The following is a 13,642-nucleotide window of genomic DNA, read 5'->3' on the forward strand; positions in this document are numbered from 1 at the left end:
CGGGAAAATCTATGATGCGGGGAAGACATGGATCGGAATTGACTGATCAAAAGTAATGAGATATCCACGTCCACCACATTATTGACTATCACGTTTACGTTTATAATTCCACTTGATTGGTCAGAAGTTTCTGAGATATCCACCACATAATAACCAATTGATTACTGCTGAAAAGTCGAATTTCAATTGAGGTCAATGCCGTTGGATCTTCGGCACGTACATGAACGAATGTAGATCCAACGGTATGGATTTTAGATCTAACGTAGCTTCAGGACAAATTGGCATTGCTCTTGTCCGAAATGCAACATGAAGGGACGAAATAACGGGTTAGGATCTTCCGCTAACAAAATAAGTTCCAACACCTACCAACTTGATCTGATACCACACATCTCACCATAAAAGTGAGAGATGTGTGGTGTCAGATGATATTGATAGGGTATTAGTATGTGATCCGGACTCGTGGGTCTGTTTAAAGTCTAAACCATTGGATTCGAATCCTTCATCTCAGGGGTTCGAACAGACAGAGGCCCTATGAGCCAAAATCGTAGGTCCTGTGTCTAGGGATCAGATCCGCTAATCAGTTATTAAATTCTGATCCGGTGGTTAATGCAAGGACGAGGGCCTCTCCATCTATGGGATATGTAAGAAACAATCGGTGAGTCCGGATCTCTTCACAAAACATAATCTGTCTCCGCACATCGCAAGCATGGGAATTATAGTATCACGGTGAGATGTGCGGATGCAGATTAATTTGTGAACAGATCCCACCTCAAATCTATAAGGCTTACGGGCCCCACCCACCGTATGCATTATCAAGCTTGGAAAAGGATTGTGTACAAGACATATCTAAAAGGATTTTGGAGATGGGATTTCGTCCTCACAAATTGATTCCAACACTGTACTTGCAACACTTATATAGTCGGTTGGCTACGGACCGGATCTGCTCCTCACACTTGGCGCTTCACAAGTATATCCTATCATGCATTGGGAATATTTTCTGTACTTATTAGTTATTATTCACAGGAGATGTTCTCAATACACGGTGGATGTTCCTATGAGACGCCCATTTGTGAGTAGCAGATCTCGCTCCAGTTGATTTGAGTTCAACATACATGGATCTACTTCTCACAGAATTCTAGCCACATTTATGTGCATGTAAGTACAGGAGATGTTCTCAATGCATCGTAGGACATTCGTGTGAGGAGCAAATTTGGTCTCGCATATAACACCAATGGGACATCTCTGTACTTATATGTTTAAGTATGTTTGTTTGTTGACAAAAGAGATGGAAAATAGAATATTCCCAAAATAATTCTTCCTTTTTAGTATTTGTTTGCAGGAACATGGTGTTTTGAGATGAGAAAATTATGAGATGCGGGATCCCAAAAATGAGCAAATAGGATCACATTAAAACAATGCGACCCTAATGAGAAAAGGAAAATAATGACCCTCTTAGAAAATTTTTGGGCTTGTCAGAATGAGTCTTATTGTTTCATTCGTCTCATTGAAAAGTAAGACAAGATCCATGAGGCTGCCTTTTGATTGAGATGTAAATGTGAATTGATGTAAAATTCAACCGTCGGTTTGCATTTACACCAGTTTGTTGTCGATGTAAAAGTGGACTGATGTAAAACTCTGCACTTAGTCCATTTTTGCAACTATTTATTGTTGATGTAAAAGTTAAATTGAAAATGGATATAATCATGTTTTTTGGCCGATTTTTACAATGATAATCAATGTAAATGATACATTGATAAAATCAATGTAATTTTAGATTCATTCTCACTTAAAAATTTCAATAGTATAACAATTTTAAACTTGTAGATTTTTAAATGATGAATTTTTCCATTGTATTCAAATGCGATTTAAATGAATAATCCACTTCAAATATTATTTTTTATTGTCAATTTCTTTTTCTCGATCCATTGTTCCTTCTTCCCTATCTTCACAAATGAAATATTTTGGCATTGTGGAAACTTGACATGATTTTACCCCTCAACGGCTGGAATCAAACCCCATTCTTCCGAATGAAGTATTTTGGCATTCCATGAAATCTTTCAATCATTCTCGAAACTTGGCATGTTTCTCCCCATTGTCACAAAACTGGTTTTTCATATTGTATACTCTCTCTTGGCATCGATGCCTCCATTTTTCTTATCTCATATTTCTCCACCACCCTCGGTACCCAATGGGAAACGCCACTAACGGCGACCCTGTCAAACTTCGACGAAAGGCCAACCCAAGCCCCCCAACTAGCACCTCTAAGGCTCTAAGTATGGGGATGAGCTAGTCCTAATAACTCCATGAAAAAGCGTTGGGATGAATATATGGTAAAAAATAGCCTAGTAAATGGAAAATTAGTAAAAAATCAACTATGAATTATGAAATTATTGTTATTTTAAATCAATGTTTTAAAAAGCAACCCGGAATCGGAACTGTTCTGGCCACTGGTTTCCAGGTCGATGATTCAATCGTCCGGTCCAAATGGATAGTCCCATTCTAACAAAATAAATTAAAAAGATAAAAAATAATTAAAATTTAAAAAATGTCCAAAAACCGTTAAATGGATCAAACGAGTGGACGCTTCAACCACCCGGATCAATGGTTCATTGACCGATTCAACAGTTTTTGACTGAGATCGGGTTTGGGGTAAAACAAAACCAATTGCCTAAATGGTTTCCGATCCAAACGATCCGATCATCCGGATCAATGGCGGTTCAAAAACCATGTTCTAAACCCAATAATACGGTTGTAGTCAATGTAGACTATGCATCAAGCCACCAAAGTGCTATAACTTCAGAGAGACCACATTAGGGTCTGAAACTTCAACCTAAAAGACGCTACTCACAATACAATAATCTCTCTCTCTCTCTCTCTCTCTCTCTCTCTCTCTCTATCTATCTATCTATCTATCTATATATATATATATATAACAAAGTGGTCAAGAAATTTTCTCATTTTTTATTTTTTTATTCCATGTCATTTTCAAGACAACCAATGAGGTGCACTTTCTTAATAACCTAAATAATTTATTCTCTTAAATTTTTTCCTAAACTACCTCCCTCACTATCCCCTACTTTCTCCAAAATTATATCTAATTCCTATTTATCTTATAAATTATCTCTAATTCCTATTTATCTCCAAAGTTATATCTCTAATTTAGTAGAGAGTTTCTCTCCTAAATGATCACTAATTCCTATTTATCCTCTCCCTTACTTTTTATCTATATCTATCTAAAGAAAGTTTAGATTAAAAAAATAAAAATAGTTAAATATTTTAACAAAATATATCACAAAATTATGTACTAACAATTTAAATCATGTTTTTTCGGGCTATCAATTTAAATGTTTTTAAATATTTAATAATATGTAATAGCATTAAATAAATATAATTTAAATAACAAAATATTTTATATATTATTTAAATATTTATCATAACTATATTTTAAATAATTAAAATAATGAAATTACATAATAAATTTAAAAATTTCTTCAAAGGAGAAAAATATTTATAACATAATATTGAAATTAATTATAATTTGATATATTACAAAATTAATAATGAAATTATGTTATACTAGTATAAATTATGATTTTATGGTTTATTAAATTCAATAAATAATTCATTTTTTAAAATTAAAATATTTTACACACTATTTAAGTATTTAAATAAATAAGTATTTTAATTAATATTTAACATAACTAGATTTTAAATAGTTAAAATAATGAAGTTATGTAATAAATTTAAAAAAATCCTAAAAATTAGAAAAATAATTATAAAAAATATTGAAAATAATAATAATTTAATATTTTTACATAATATTGTAAATAACTAATTTCAATTATATAAAGTAATAATTTGAGAAAATAAATTTCAAAAAATTATATTTATTTATAATAACTTTAAATTCTTAATCTGTATTTATTATATTATTGTATATACTAAAATTAATATTTATTGTATTTCAATAATTATTTATTGCTTTTGTGATAAATGTATATATTTTCAATGATTATGTATAAATTTATTTTGTTTTGCTATTTAATAGAAAACTTTTAATAATTATTGGAGATTAAACTACTATTATTGAAAATTTTAAATTTAATTTATTATACTTATTGTATTTACTATATTTTTGTTATAACTTATTGATTAATTTTTATTAGAGGTTAAAATATTATTTGAGATTATACTATTTATTGACTAAGTAAATATATTTTTAGTACTTATTGTATTTTTTTATTATCAATATATTTTCAATAATTGTGCATTTTTGCTATAAATTTTCAATAATTATTAGAGATTAAGCTATTCTTATTTATCAGAGATAAGACTATTAATTTAGGTAAAATTATGAGTGTTCGTGAGTTGGTTCGGTTTGGCATAGGCTATTTGGCTAACCAAATTGACTTAGTTAGGTTGGGGAGTTGGTCAGCTAAAACCGATTGACCTTTTGTGAAATCTAACCCACTTAAGTTGTATTGGTTTGGGTAACTTTTTGGTTTGGTCAGTCAGTTCAAAAGATTTAAACTTAAAAATTAAATTAAATTTTAAAAATTATAGTGTAATTATTAAAAAATTAGATTTATGATATAAAACATTTTAGACTAAGAAATATGGGAAATTTTTTACTTTTCTATATTTAAAATATAAAATATTAATATATATCCATGGTTAAGTCGTTCGATTTTGGTCAGTTTACAAATGGCAAAAGTGAAACTGATCCAACTTGGTCGAATTGGGAAAATTTTGAACCAAAGCCGACCTAAAATACTAGAAATTTGAGTAATTCAAGTCGAATTGATCGGGTTGGTCGGTTTCATCAGTTGGATGAATAAACCTAACTGAAATTAATTATTGTTATTTTTGTATTATAAAAAATTTATTAAAAGTAATATATAAAATATGAATAATTATTAATTATTTAAAAAGTTAAAAATGTAAAACAATTGTATACTCTTATGTGTTTCTATTGAGGTCATTTACTAGAACACAACTTTAGGGATGACAAATTTTCCCATCCCCGATGGGGACCCGACTTCCATCGGGTCGGGAATGGGGATTGTTTTGGCAAGGAGGGAGTGGGGATTTATAGGAATCCCCTGTTGGAGTCGGGCCCCATGGGAAACCCATCCCTGTCGGGGATCGAGGGTGGGGGTTAATTTCAGAATCGAGGTTGGGGACGGGGAATATGACCCCCACCCCATTGCCATTCCTACACACCTTATATATAGTTTTACATATTTACTTAAACCTACCTTATAGTTTTCATTTTACTAAAACATCCCATATATTTTATAACTTATTTATTTTATCAACCTTTCATTAAGGAGTGTTTGTTTTGCCATTATACCCATGACTTTTTATTTCAAAAATACCCTTAACACTTTTTTGTATAGAAAACAAAATTGACCAAATATAGCCAATAGAGTGGTTGCTCGTGTCTTATTAAGGGCAAAAATGATATTTTTATTTTTATTTTATTTTGATTAAATTTATTTAAATGAATATTAGGGTCAATACTGCCATTTTCCACTATCATATAGTTGAAGATTGATTAAATCGAATGCAAATTATAAGTGGTGTTTTTGTAAAATGCTAACTATAGGATAGATTTCAGTAAATCCATAAAACTATAAGAGGTATTTTAGTAAATGACCCTATCTATTATTTAACTTTCGCTTAGGCTATGTTTGGTATGAAGGAAAAGGTAGAGAAAGGAAAGGAAAAGAAGGAAAACATGTACAAACCTTGTATTGATTTTCCTGTCTTTCCCTTCCTTTCTCTTCCTTTCCCTACCTTTTCCTTCAAACCAAACACAACCTTAATAAATCCCGTGCACCGCACGGGTCCCGCTAGTACATTAATTAAACACCACATTAAAGTCCGATCTATAATTTTCCCTCACGATCCCTAGTTTGGATTTCCTACTAACTTATATCTATTCTCCTCCCTATTAACCCAATGAATTAACACCTTACCAGATGTTAATTCTTTGGTACCCATGATAGTACGCGGTTTTTAAAAATTACTTAAATTTAATCTAAGCTTAATGTATAAACAATTATCCACAGATAATAGTTTAATTAATAACTAATTACTTAAACTTTTCTTGAAAGACAATAACTAATTAAACTTTAAGAGTTGATAAAATTTTAAATAACAGAAAATTTCATTTACGAGTGGATAAAGTGATTAATGCAACCGTAAAACTTAACCAAATTGAAAGTTAGGTAACTATAACATTTTAATAATGTAAACTACTAAACTCTATACGGAAAGTTTTAAGTAATTTGTCCATTATTTAAAAGTTTTTTAAAGCCTAACCAATATTTAAAGATAATTAAATTTAATATAAATTAAGTATAAAAATAAATTCCTGCAAATAATATTTTAATTAGTAATAAATTAAACCTAGATAATAAAGTAACTCAGTAAATAATTAATTTATTTCCTTTATCCACTAAAATGCTAAATATCTTATTTTATAAATTAAGTGAGTTGATTGAAATAGTAAAATAATTAATTTTCTTAACTAAACTACTTTACTTTTCTTTGCAGGTCTTTAAATTAGGGGTGTAAATGGATTGAATTCGAATTGGATCAGGTAATATCTGAATTCAAATCTGATTAAAAATTCAACTAATTAATTATTTTAGGTAATTAATAAATATTTTATTTATATAATGCATATAAATATATAAATTATTTATCTAATTTAATTCTTATAAATATAAATTATATAAAACATTTAAATATTTTTTATATTATATATAAGAATTAAATAATTGGTCAAACTCAGATATTTATCGAATCGAATAAGGTTATATCTGAATTCGACCGATTAAATATTCGAATTTGGAATTGGATTTTCGAATATTGTTGACATCCCTACTTTAGATGCAGTTTTTTTTTTTTTAATTTAAATAAAAAATATGTTTTTGTTCATTTAACTAAGAAAGAATTAAATTACCAAAGATCAAACTTTGATATCATCTGAGAAGTGTAGTAGGGCATGAATCAGAAAGATTTTTTTCTCTTTCTTATCTTTTTGTAACGATTTAAATGGGTTTAGATCCTTAGGATAGCTGGCAGCTGCCACATGGCAAGTTATGGGGTCCTACATCAAAACAACTTTTCTCATGGCCCCATTGCTGAAGTTCTGGGTGTATTCGTTTGGTTTGTTTTAGAACTTATGTTAATATCATGTTTACTCTGAATTCTTTCTAAATTTCTATAATAGAATTGATAGAATGTTTTTTCATATCAAAGTATGTCAATTTTTACAATCAACACAACAGCGTCATTTGGTTTTTGGAGATTGTGCACCGATGTTCATGGTGTTTGGTGGGTGTTTATTCAATAAATGCTGCTACATAGGCATTATTTCAGCAGTTCCCCTCTCTTGTTCTTCTGTATGCATCGAGAATGATAAAAGTAGACTTTGATTTTTGTGCATGCCTACTGTTGGTGGAAGTTATTTTTTAAAGTTTCCATAAAGAGTTAGGCGTTTTTCATTGTTACGCTGATATGGAGCATAATGGTGCCTATTTATCATAAATGATTGTAATTATTAATTTTCTTGATTTTGCAAACAAATAAAATACAAATATTAAGTAAAAAAATGTAAACGAAATCAAACACATACGTTACCTTCAAGATGTAGATAAATGTCTGTACAGATAGAAGAGAGAGGTATTCCATTTAACAACAAGGAGTTTTGCATTAAAAAATATATAAATAGGGACGTCAATGGAATTTAAATTCACTTTGATGTTAAATCTAAAAGATCATATGCTAGAATGTAAGTTTACTAATGGTAGAAGGAGGTGGTTCCCCCATTTGACAGCACACTCAGTTAGCATCCTATTCAATGTTAGTTGGTTTTGATTTATGGTGGGAGAGTGGGAATAACAAACCTATTAAAAATGGCAAAACTAATGCTCCCCTTGTTTGGTTTTGATCTACAATTGCAGCTTCACGTTCTTCTATTTGCAACCACAGCTTGTAAAGTTGTAAGATTAGAAGCTCGGGTGTTATGTGTGCTATTTTCTCACAATAAGAATAAATAGAAAATAACAAAAACAAAGAAACTGAGAAAAGCAAAAGGAGAAAACGTGAGGTTTGTTTTGGAGGGGAGATGTTTTCGGAGAACTTTTTAGGTAGTTGAGAAGTGGCAGGAATGGCAACGGGGTGGGGCAGGGCCGAGTTTTGCATATCCTGTACCTGATTCCGAATTGAAATTCTCCGCCTCGAATCTTAGGGGGGCTAAAAATCTTAACCCCATCCCCGTCCCCATGAGAACGGGAATCCCCGACTTTGTGCTATTTACTTTTTTATTTATTTTTTAAATCTATCTAAAACTATTTTATATTATGTAATATAATATAGTATAATATACATGAGCATATATTAACAATTTTATATGTATTATGTTATATAATATAATAGGAGCAGGGTGGACAAATACCATCCCCAACCACTAGAGTTTTGGGTAATCACGAATAAAGAATCGAAGATATCCTACTCTACTACCCTGTGATCAGGCGAATATGGTTTGGATTCAACCTATGATTGTAGCTGAATTCGACATCAAATAAATCTATTGCGCAGTGGCTGAACGAGTGGTGGGTTTCTGATGAAGCTCATGAAGAGGGACAAGTTTCATTAATTGGTGCTGTTACGATGTGGTTTATTATATGGTGGTATCCAAACAAAAATGTGTTTGAACAACCACCATTCAGCTCTATAATCGCTTATTGCAGAAGCTACAAATCTCGCCTTGCTAATGATAGACGAGAAAGCATAATTCTCGAGGTGACTCCATATTAACAAAAACTGTGTTCTCATTTCAAACATTATATATGTCAACCAGTGACACATACTTCAGCTCAAAAACAACTCTACCAAAACTGAAATCTCAACTAGAGATTAGCACTGATGAAAATTCTCCTTGTTCATCTAAACAATAGGATTAATTAAACAAAAACGAATAAACAAAAGAAAAAGGAATTTTTTTTTTTTTTATTTCTCTTTCTTTCCATTGCCTCCATTACTATTATTGACCAGTGGGTTGTCCAATTTTTTAACACAAAAGAAATTCTGAGGGTCCGTTTGGTTCATGAATCGGAATCGGAATGGGAATCCCTTGGAATCGAAATCAAAATGATCTATTCCCATACTTGTTTGAGTTTTCACCTTAAATATTCAAAAGGGTCATTTTTGAGTTTTGACCTTAAATAAAATAACAAGAAATGTTTTTTCAAATAAAACAATCTTAAAAATTATATGCAAATTCCACTTAAAACTCTAACATATTTAACCTCACATGTAACTAATAAAAAAATCTAAAAAATTACAGATGGGTCCCACTTAAAAAATCCCTTTTTTTCTCCTTTCCTTTCCTTTCGATGTATTATTGGGCCCACTTTGTCTGAAGTATGTTTCATTGACCATTGATACATAGGAATAATACCTATGAAAAGGACACACGGCACCTAAACAAAGTTTCCCTAGTGGATCTCGTCGCCCTGCTCCCTCTTTCTTTTCTTTCTCTCCTATTCAATGCAATTAAACCACCAGACCACCACCGTTGAACACCAAAGGCATCTTTCCGGGGGCAGAGCTAGGATTTTGTATTAAGAGGGGCCAAAAGGTAGAAAGCATAGAATAGAAGAGGGATTTAAATGAGTCTTATGGAGATTTTTAAGACAGAGAAGAGCCATGGCTCCCCTCTGCCACCCCAGGCTCCACCCTGCTTCCTTCTACGTATCCCAAGAAATTAATCTAGTTCTTCATTGAAATTCCTTAACATGTTCTCATAATAATCACCTTCAATTTCATATTCTTTGATATAAACTTGGTTGATTCAGTCATTGTTGCAACTGGTCATCACTATGATTTTTAAGCCTCTCGGTGCGACTTCGCATGGATAGGATATTCACTTGGCTCTATACGGCCTACAAACATTCCTTTCTCTCATTTGATAATGCATCTGTTGCATGCAGCCCAATTTAGGTCCATGCATTTTATATGTAGATCGAGATTTGTTAGCCCTATCCGAGAATTGTATTGTTTGTGTGAGTTTTCTTCGTCACCCAGAGTCTTAGCGAGTTTGGCTGGTCATCAGCCAATAATAAACTGATTTTCTGATCTTAGGTATATCATTACCGGTATCTTAATGAGCCACCAAAGCCTTCAATAAACTAGCCTCCGGTGGCTAACAATTCCCACCGCTAGCGAGAGAGTACATCATGGACCCTACCTCTCATGCTACAAACTATAAGTAGGGTTGGATGAGAGCCAAATGGAATTGAATATCTGGCTATTCAAGTTCACTTCGTTAATAAATTATGAGGATCAAGTTTAATTTGAACAAAAGATTTAAGTTCGATTAGACTTGCGAGCCTCACGAGTCTAATTTTATTAAATTTAGCTTGACTTGAAGTTCAATTTACAATGAGCTCAAGTAAGTTTTTTATGAGCTAGTCTCTCTCTCTCTCTTACACACACATGCTCATGCTTATGCTTAGCCTTGGCACAAAGAAGTCTAAAGTAACAACTCTTTGTTTTTGAATCCTAGAAAAAGAAATCTAGTGTTGACCGCATATGGCCAATAAAGATTCCCCTTGGAGAAGTGAACCAAAAGCTTATAAGGGGCCTTGCCGGGTCCGAGATGACTCACCACATTCTATGGGATCGGGATGTAGTAGGCTGACAATCAAGTTGTTGTCTAACATATCCTATCCCAACGATTTGTACCATCGTCGTATATTAAATGGGTCAGTAGTTCTTTAGACACCATCGGCTGATGAATAGTTGGACTGGGTCTCTACGATGGCGGTCTTTGTCTTCTAGGCTTATGCCCATGACCTAGGGAATGCAATTATATATGGCGACCGCTGAATCGCCGGCTCATGCCTATGTTGACAGTTTAAAAGGCTAAGCCAACAGTTCGGTTAGTGCCAGGCTAGCTCATTTTTTCTTGTAGTGATTGAGCATACAAAGGTGAGCTAAGAACCAACTTTGGCTCTTTTAGATTGGATGACAACAATATCCCCTTTTTCTTTGGTTCTTTTAGATTGAGATGCCAACAATCTCCCCTTTTGCTTTGGTTCTTTTAGATTAAGATTCCAACAATCTCCCCTTTTGCTTTGGCACAAGACTAGCCTTTCGCTTTGGTTCTTTTAGATTGAAATGCCAACAATCTCTCCTTTTGCTATGATTATTTTAGATTGAGATTAGGGTTGTCCATAGTTCGGTTAATCGAATTGTGGACAATTTTTGTAAACCGAACTGGTTCTACCGATTTTTCAATTTCTCTGAATCCAAATCGAACTGGCACCACCGGTTAACTAGTCCATTGGTTTCGGTTTTTGACCGATTTTTAGTTTTTAATATTTATAATATATATTATATAAATATATGTATAATATTATATTATAAATAATAAATGATATATAAGATATTATAAATATTATAAAAATATATAATATATAATATATTTATAAATAGATTATTATAAATATAATATAAATATACCATTGGTTTTTTTCTAAGTTAACCGAAAACCGAACCGATTCTTTGATTTTTCAAAAATTCTAAACCGAAACCAAAACCGATCGATTTGATTTTTCGGTTTTTCATGGACACCCATAATTGAGATGCCAACAATCTTCCCTTTTTACTTTTGGCATTGGCTATCCTTTCGCCTTGGTTCTTTTAGATTGAAATGCAAACAATCATATCTCCCCTTTTGCTTTGGCGCAGACTACCCTTTTGCTTTGGTTCTTTAAGATTGAAATGTCAACAATCTCCCCTTTAGATGAGGAGAGAGAGAAGTGCGGGCCTTTAAACCAGGGGCAATTTGGTCTAACAAAGACTTTTTTCTTCCCACTATGGCACTATCTGCTTTTACAATGCAAACTGAGCCTAAATTCACAAAAGCGTCATGGCTCTTGGCTTCTCCTTCCCTTACACCGGGCGGCAAATAAAAAATAAATGAGCCTCATTCGCTTTCAAACCTACTACGACTTTGATATATAGAGGGGAAATAACCTAAAACTCTTCAATGAAGAGAGGAGAAAGAGGAGAGACAGCTTGTGTCAGTTTGTACCCCTTGAAGAGAGAGAGATGGCCGAGATTCCTATGAACCTTCTGCTGGAGAAGCTCATACCATTGCTCCAATGAGAGGTGGAACTCTTGTCAGGAGTGCGTGAAGAAATAGGTTTTATCAGGGATGAGCTACAAAGCATGAACGCCTTCCTACAGGTGGTGGATGCAATGGATGATAAGAGCAACGTGGAGATGAAAGCTTGGGTGAATCAAGTAAGAGATGTGGCTTACCAAACCGAAGATGTTCTTGATAAAGTTTTCCTTAGCCTGGCTCAGCGTCATGTCCATAGATGTGGGCTTTTCGGTTGCTTGAGCAGATTTGGTGGATCAGTGAAAAAATTGTGAGTCAAGCATCAATTAGCCATGGAGATACAAGGCATAAAAACCAGGGTTCATGAAATTTTAGAAGCCAAAGGTATCGCCTTAATACGCCAAAAGTAAGTTCAAGTTTCGCTGCCGCTAATCATAATACGTGGCATGATCCTCGATAGGATTCTCTTCTACTGGAGGAGGCTGAGCTCGTGGGCACGAATAAACCCAAAAGGGAACTGATTGGATGGTTGGTGGAGGAAAATCCCAAAAAGTTTGTGGTAGTTTTGGTCATTGGCATGGGTGGTTTAGGCAAGACCACCATTGTCAAGAAAGTCTACGACGATGAGAGCGTGCAGGGATACTTCAAACATCGAGCCTGGCTCAATATCTCCCAGTCTTTCAAGGTTGGTGATCTCTTAAGGAGCATGATAGTGCAACTCTTCAAGGCAAGTGAGCAATCGATTCCTCAAGAGATGGAGAAGATGAATGACACTGATCTCAAGAAAATACTGAAGGAATTCTTGCTAGAAAAAATATATTTGATCGTCTTAGATGATATGTGGAATATCGATGCATGGGAGGCTCTTAAATTGGCGCTTCCTAGAAGGAATTTGGGTAATCAAATAACCATTACAACACGTTTCACGAACATAGCCTCCTCCTTCAAAGAATTTATCGGCCATGTTCACCACTTTAAGCCTCTTAGATTGGAGGACGCCTGGGTTCTCTTCTGCAAAAAAGCGTTTCCCCCAGAAAGTGATTGCCCCCACACTTGGAGGATCTTTCTCAGAAGATCTTGGGAAGATGCGAAGGTCTTCCGCTTGTAATTGTAGCCATTGGCAGTCTCCTGTCAAAAAGAGAAGAGAGGCTGAAAAAGAGTGGGATAGGATATATTGAAGTCTTGCTACAGAATTAGGAAGCAGTGAAGAACTTGAAAATGTGAAGAAAATACTATTGTTCAGCTACAACGATCTCCCTTGCTACGCAAAACCTTATTTCTTGTACTTTAGCTTGTTTCCTGAGGACTATCAGGTTAACTATGTAAGGTTGATACGACTATGGGTAGCAAAAGGATTCATAAAAGAAAAGGGAGGATTGACTATGGAATAGACAACACAGAACTATTTCAAGGAGATGATCAATAGATGCCTAGTTCAGATTGCAGACACACATAGCGATGGAAGTATGAAAAAGTGTAAAATCCATGATCTAATGC

At 33.4% G+C, this 13,642-nt stretch overlaps 1 protein-coding gene across 1 annotated transcript; it reads left to right on the forward strand.

Moving 5' to 3' along the window:
• The first annotated feature begins 12,722 nt into the window (after nucleotides 1-12,722).
• On the forward strand, nucleotides 12,723-13,253 carry LOC148848338 (disease resistance protein RPM1-like). Its single transcript, XM_088951314.1, has one exon. It carries the CDS (start codon nucleotides 12,723-12,725, stop codon nucleotides 13,251-13,253), a length of 531 nt encoding a protein of 176 aa, XP_088807440.1.
• The last annotated feature ends 389 nt before the right edge of the window (nucleotides 13,254-13,642 follow it).

Source organism: Nelumbo lutea, chromosome 6, assembly GCF_056320005.1.
Source record: "Nelumbo lutea isolate HS-2025 chromosome 6, American lotus-T2T, whole genome shotgun sequence".
NCBI classification, from domain to species: Eukaryota; Viridiplantae; Streptophyta; class Magnoliopsida; order Proteales; family Nelumbonaceae; genus Nelumbo; species Nelumbo lutea.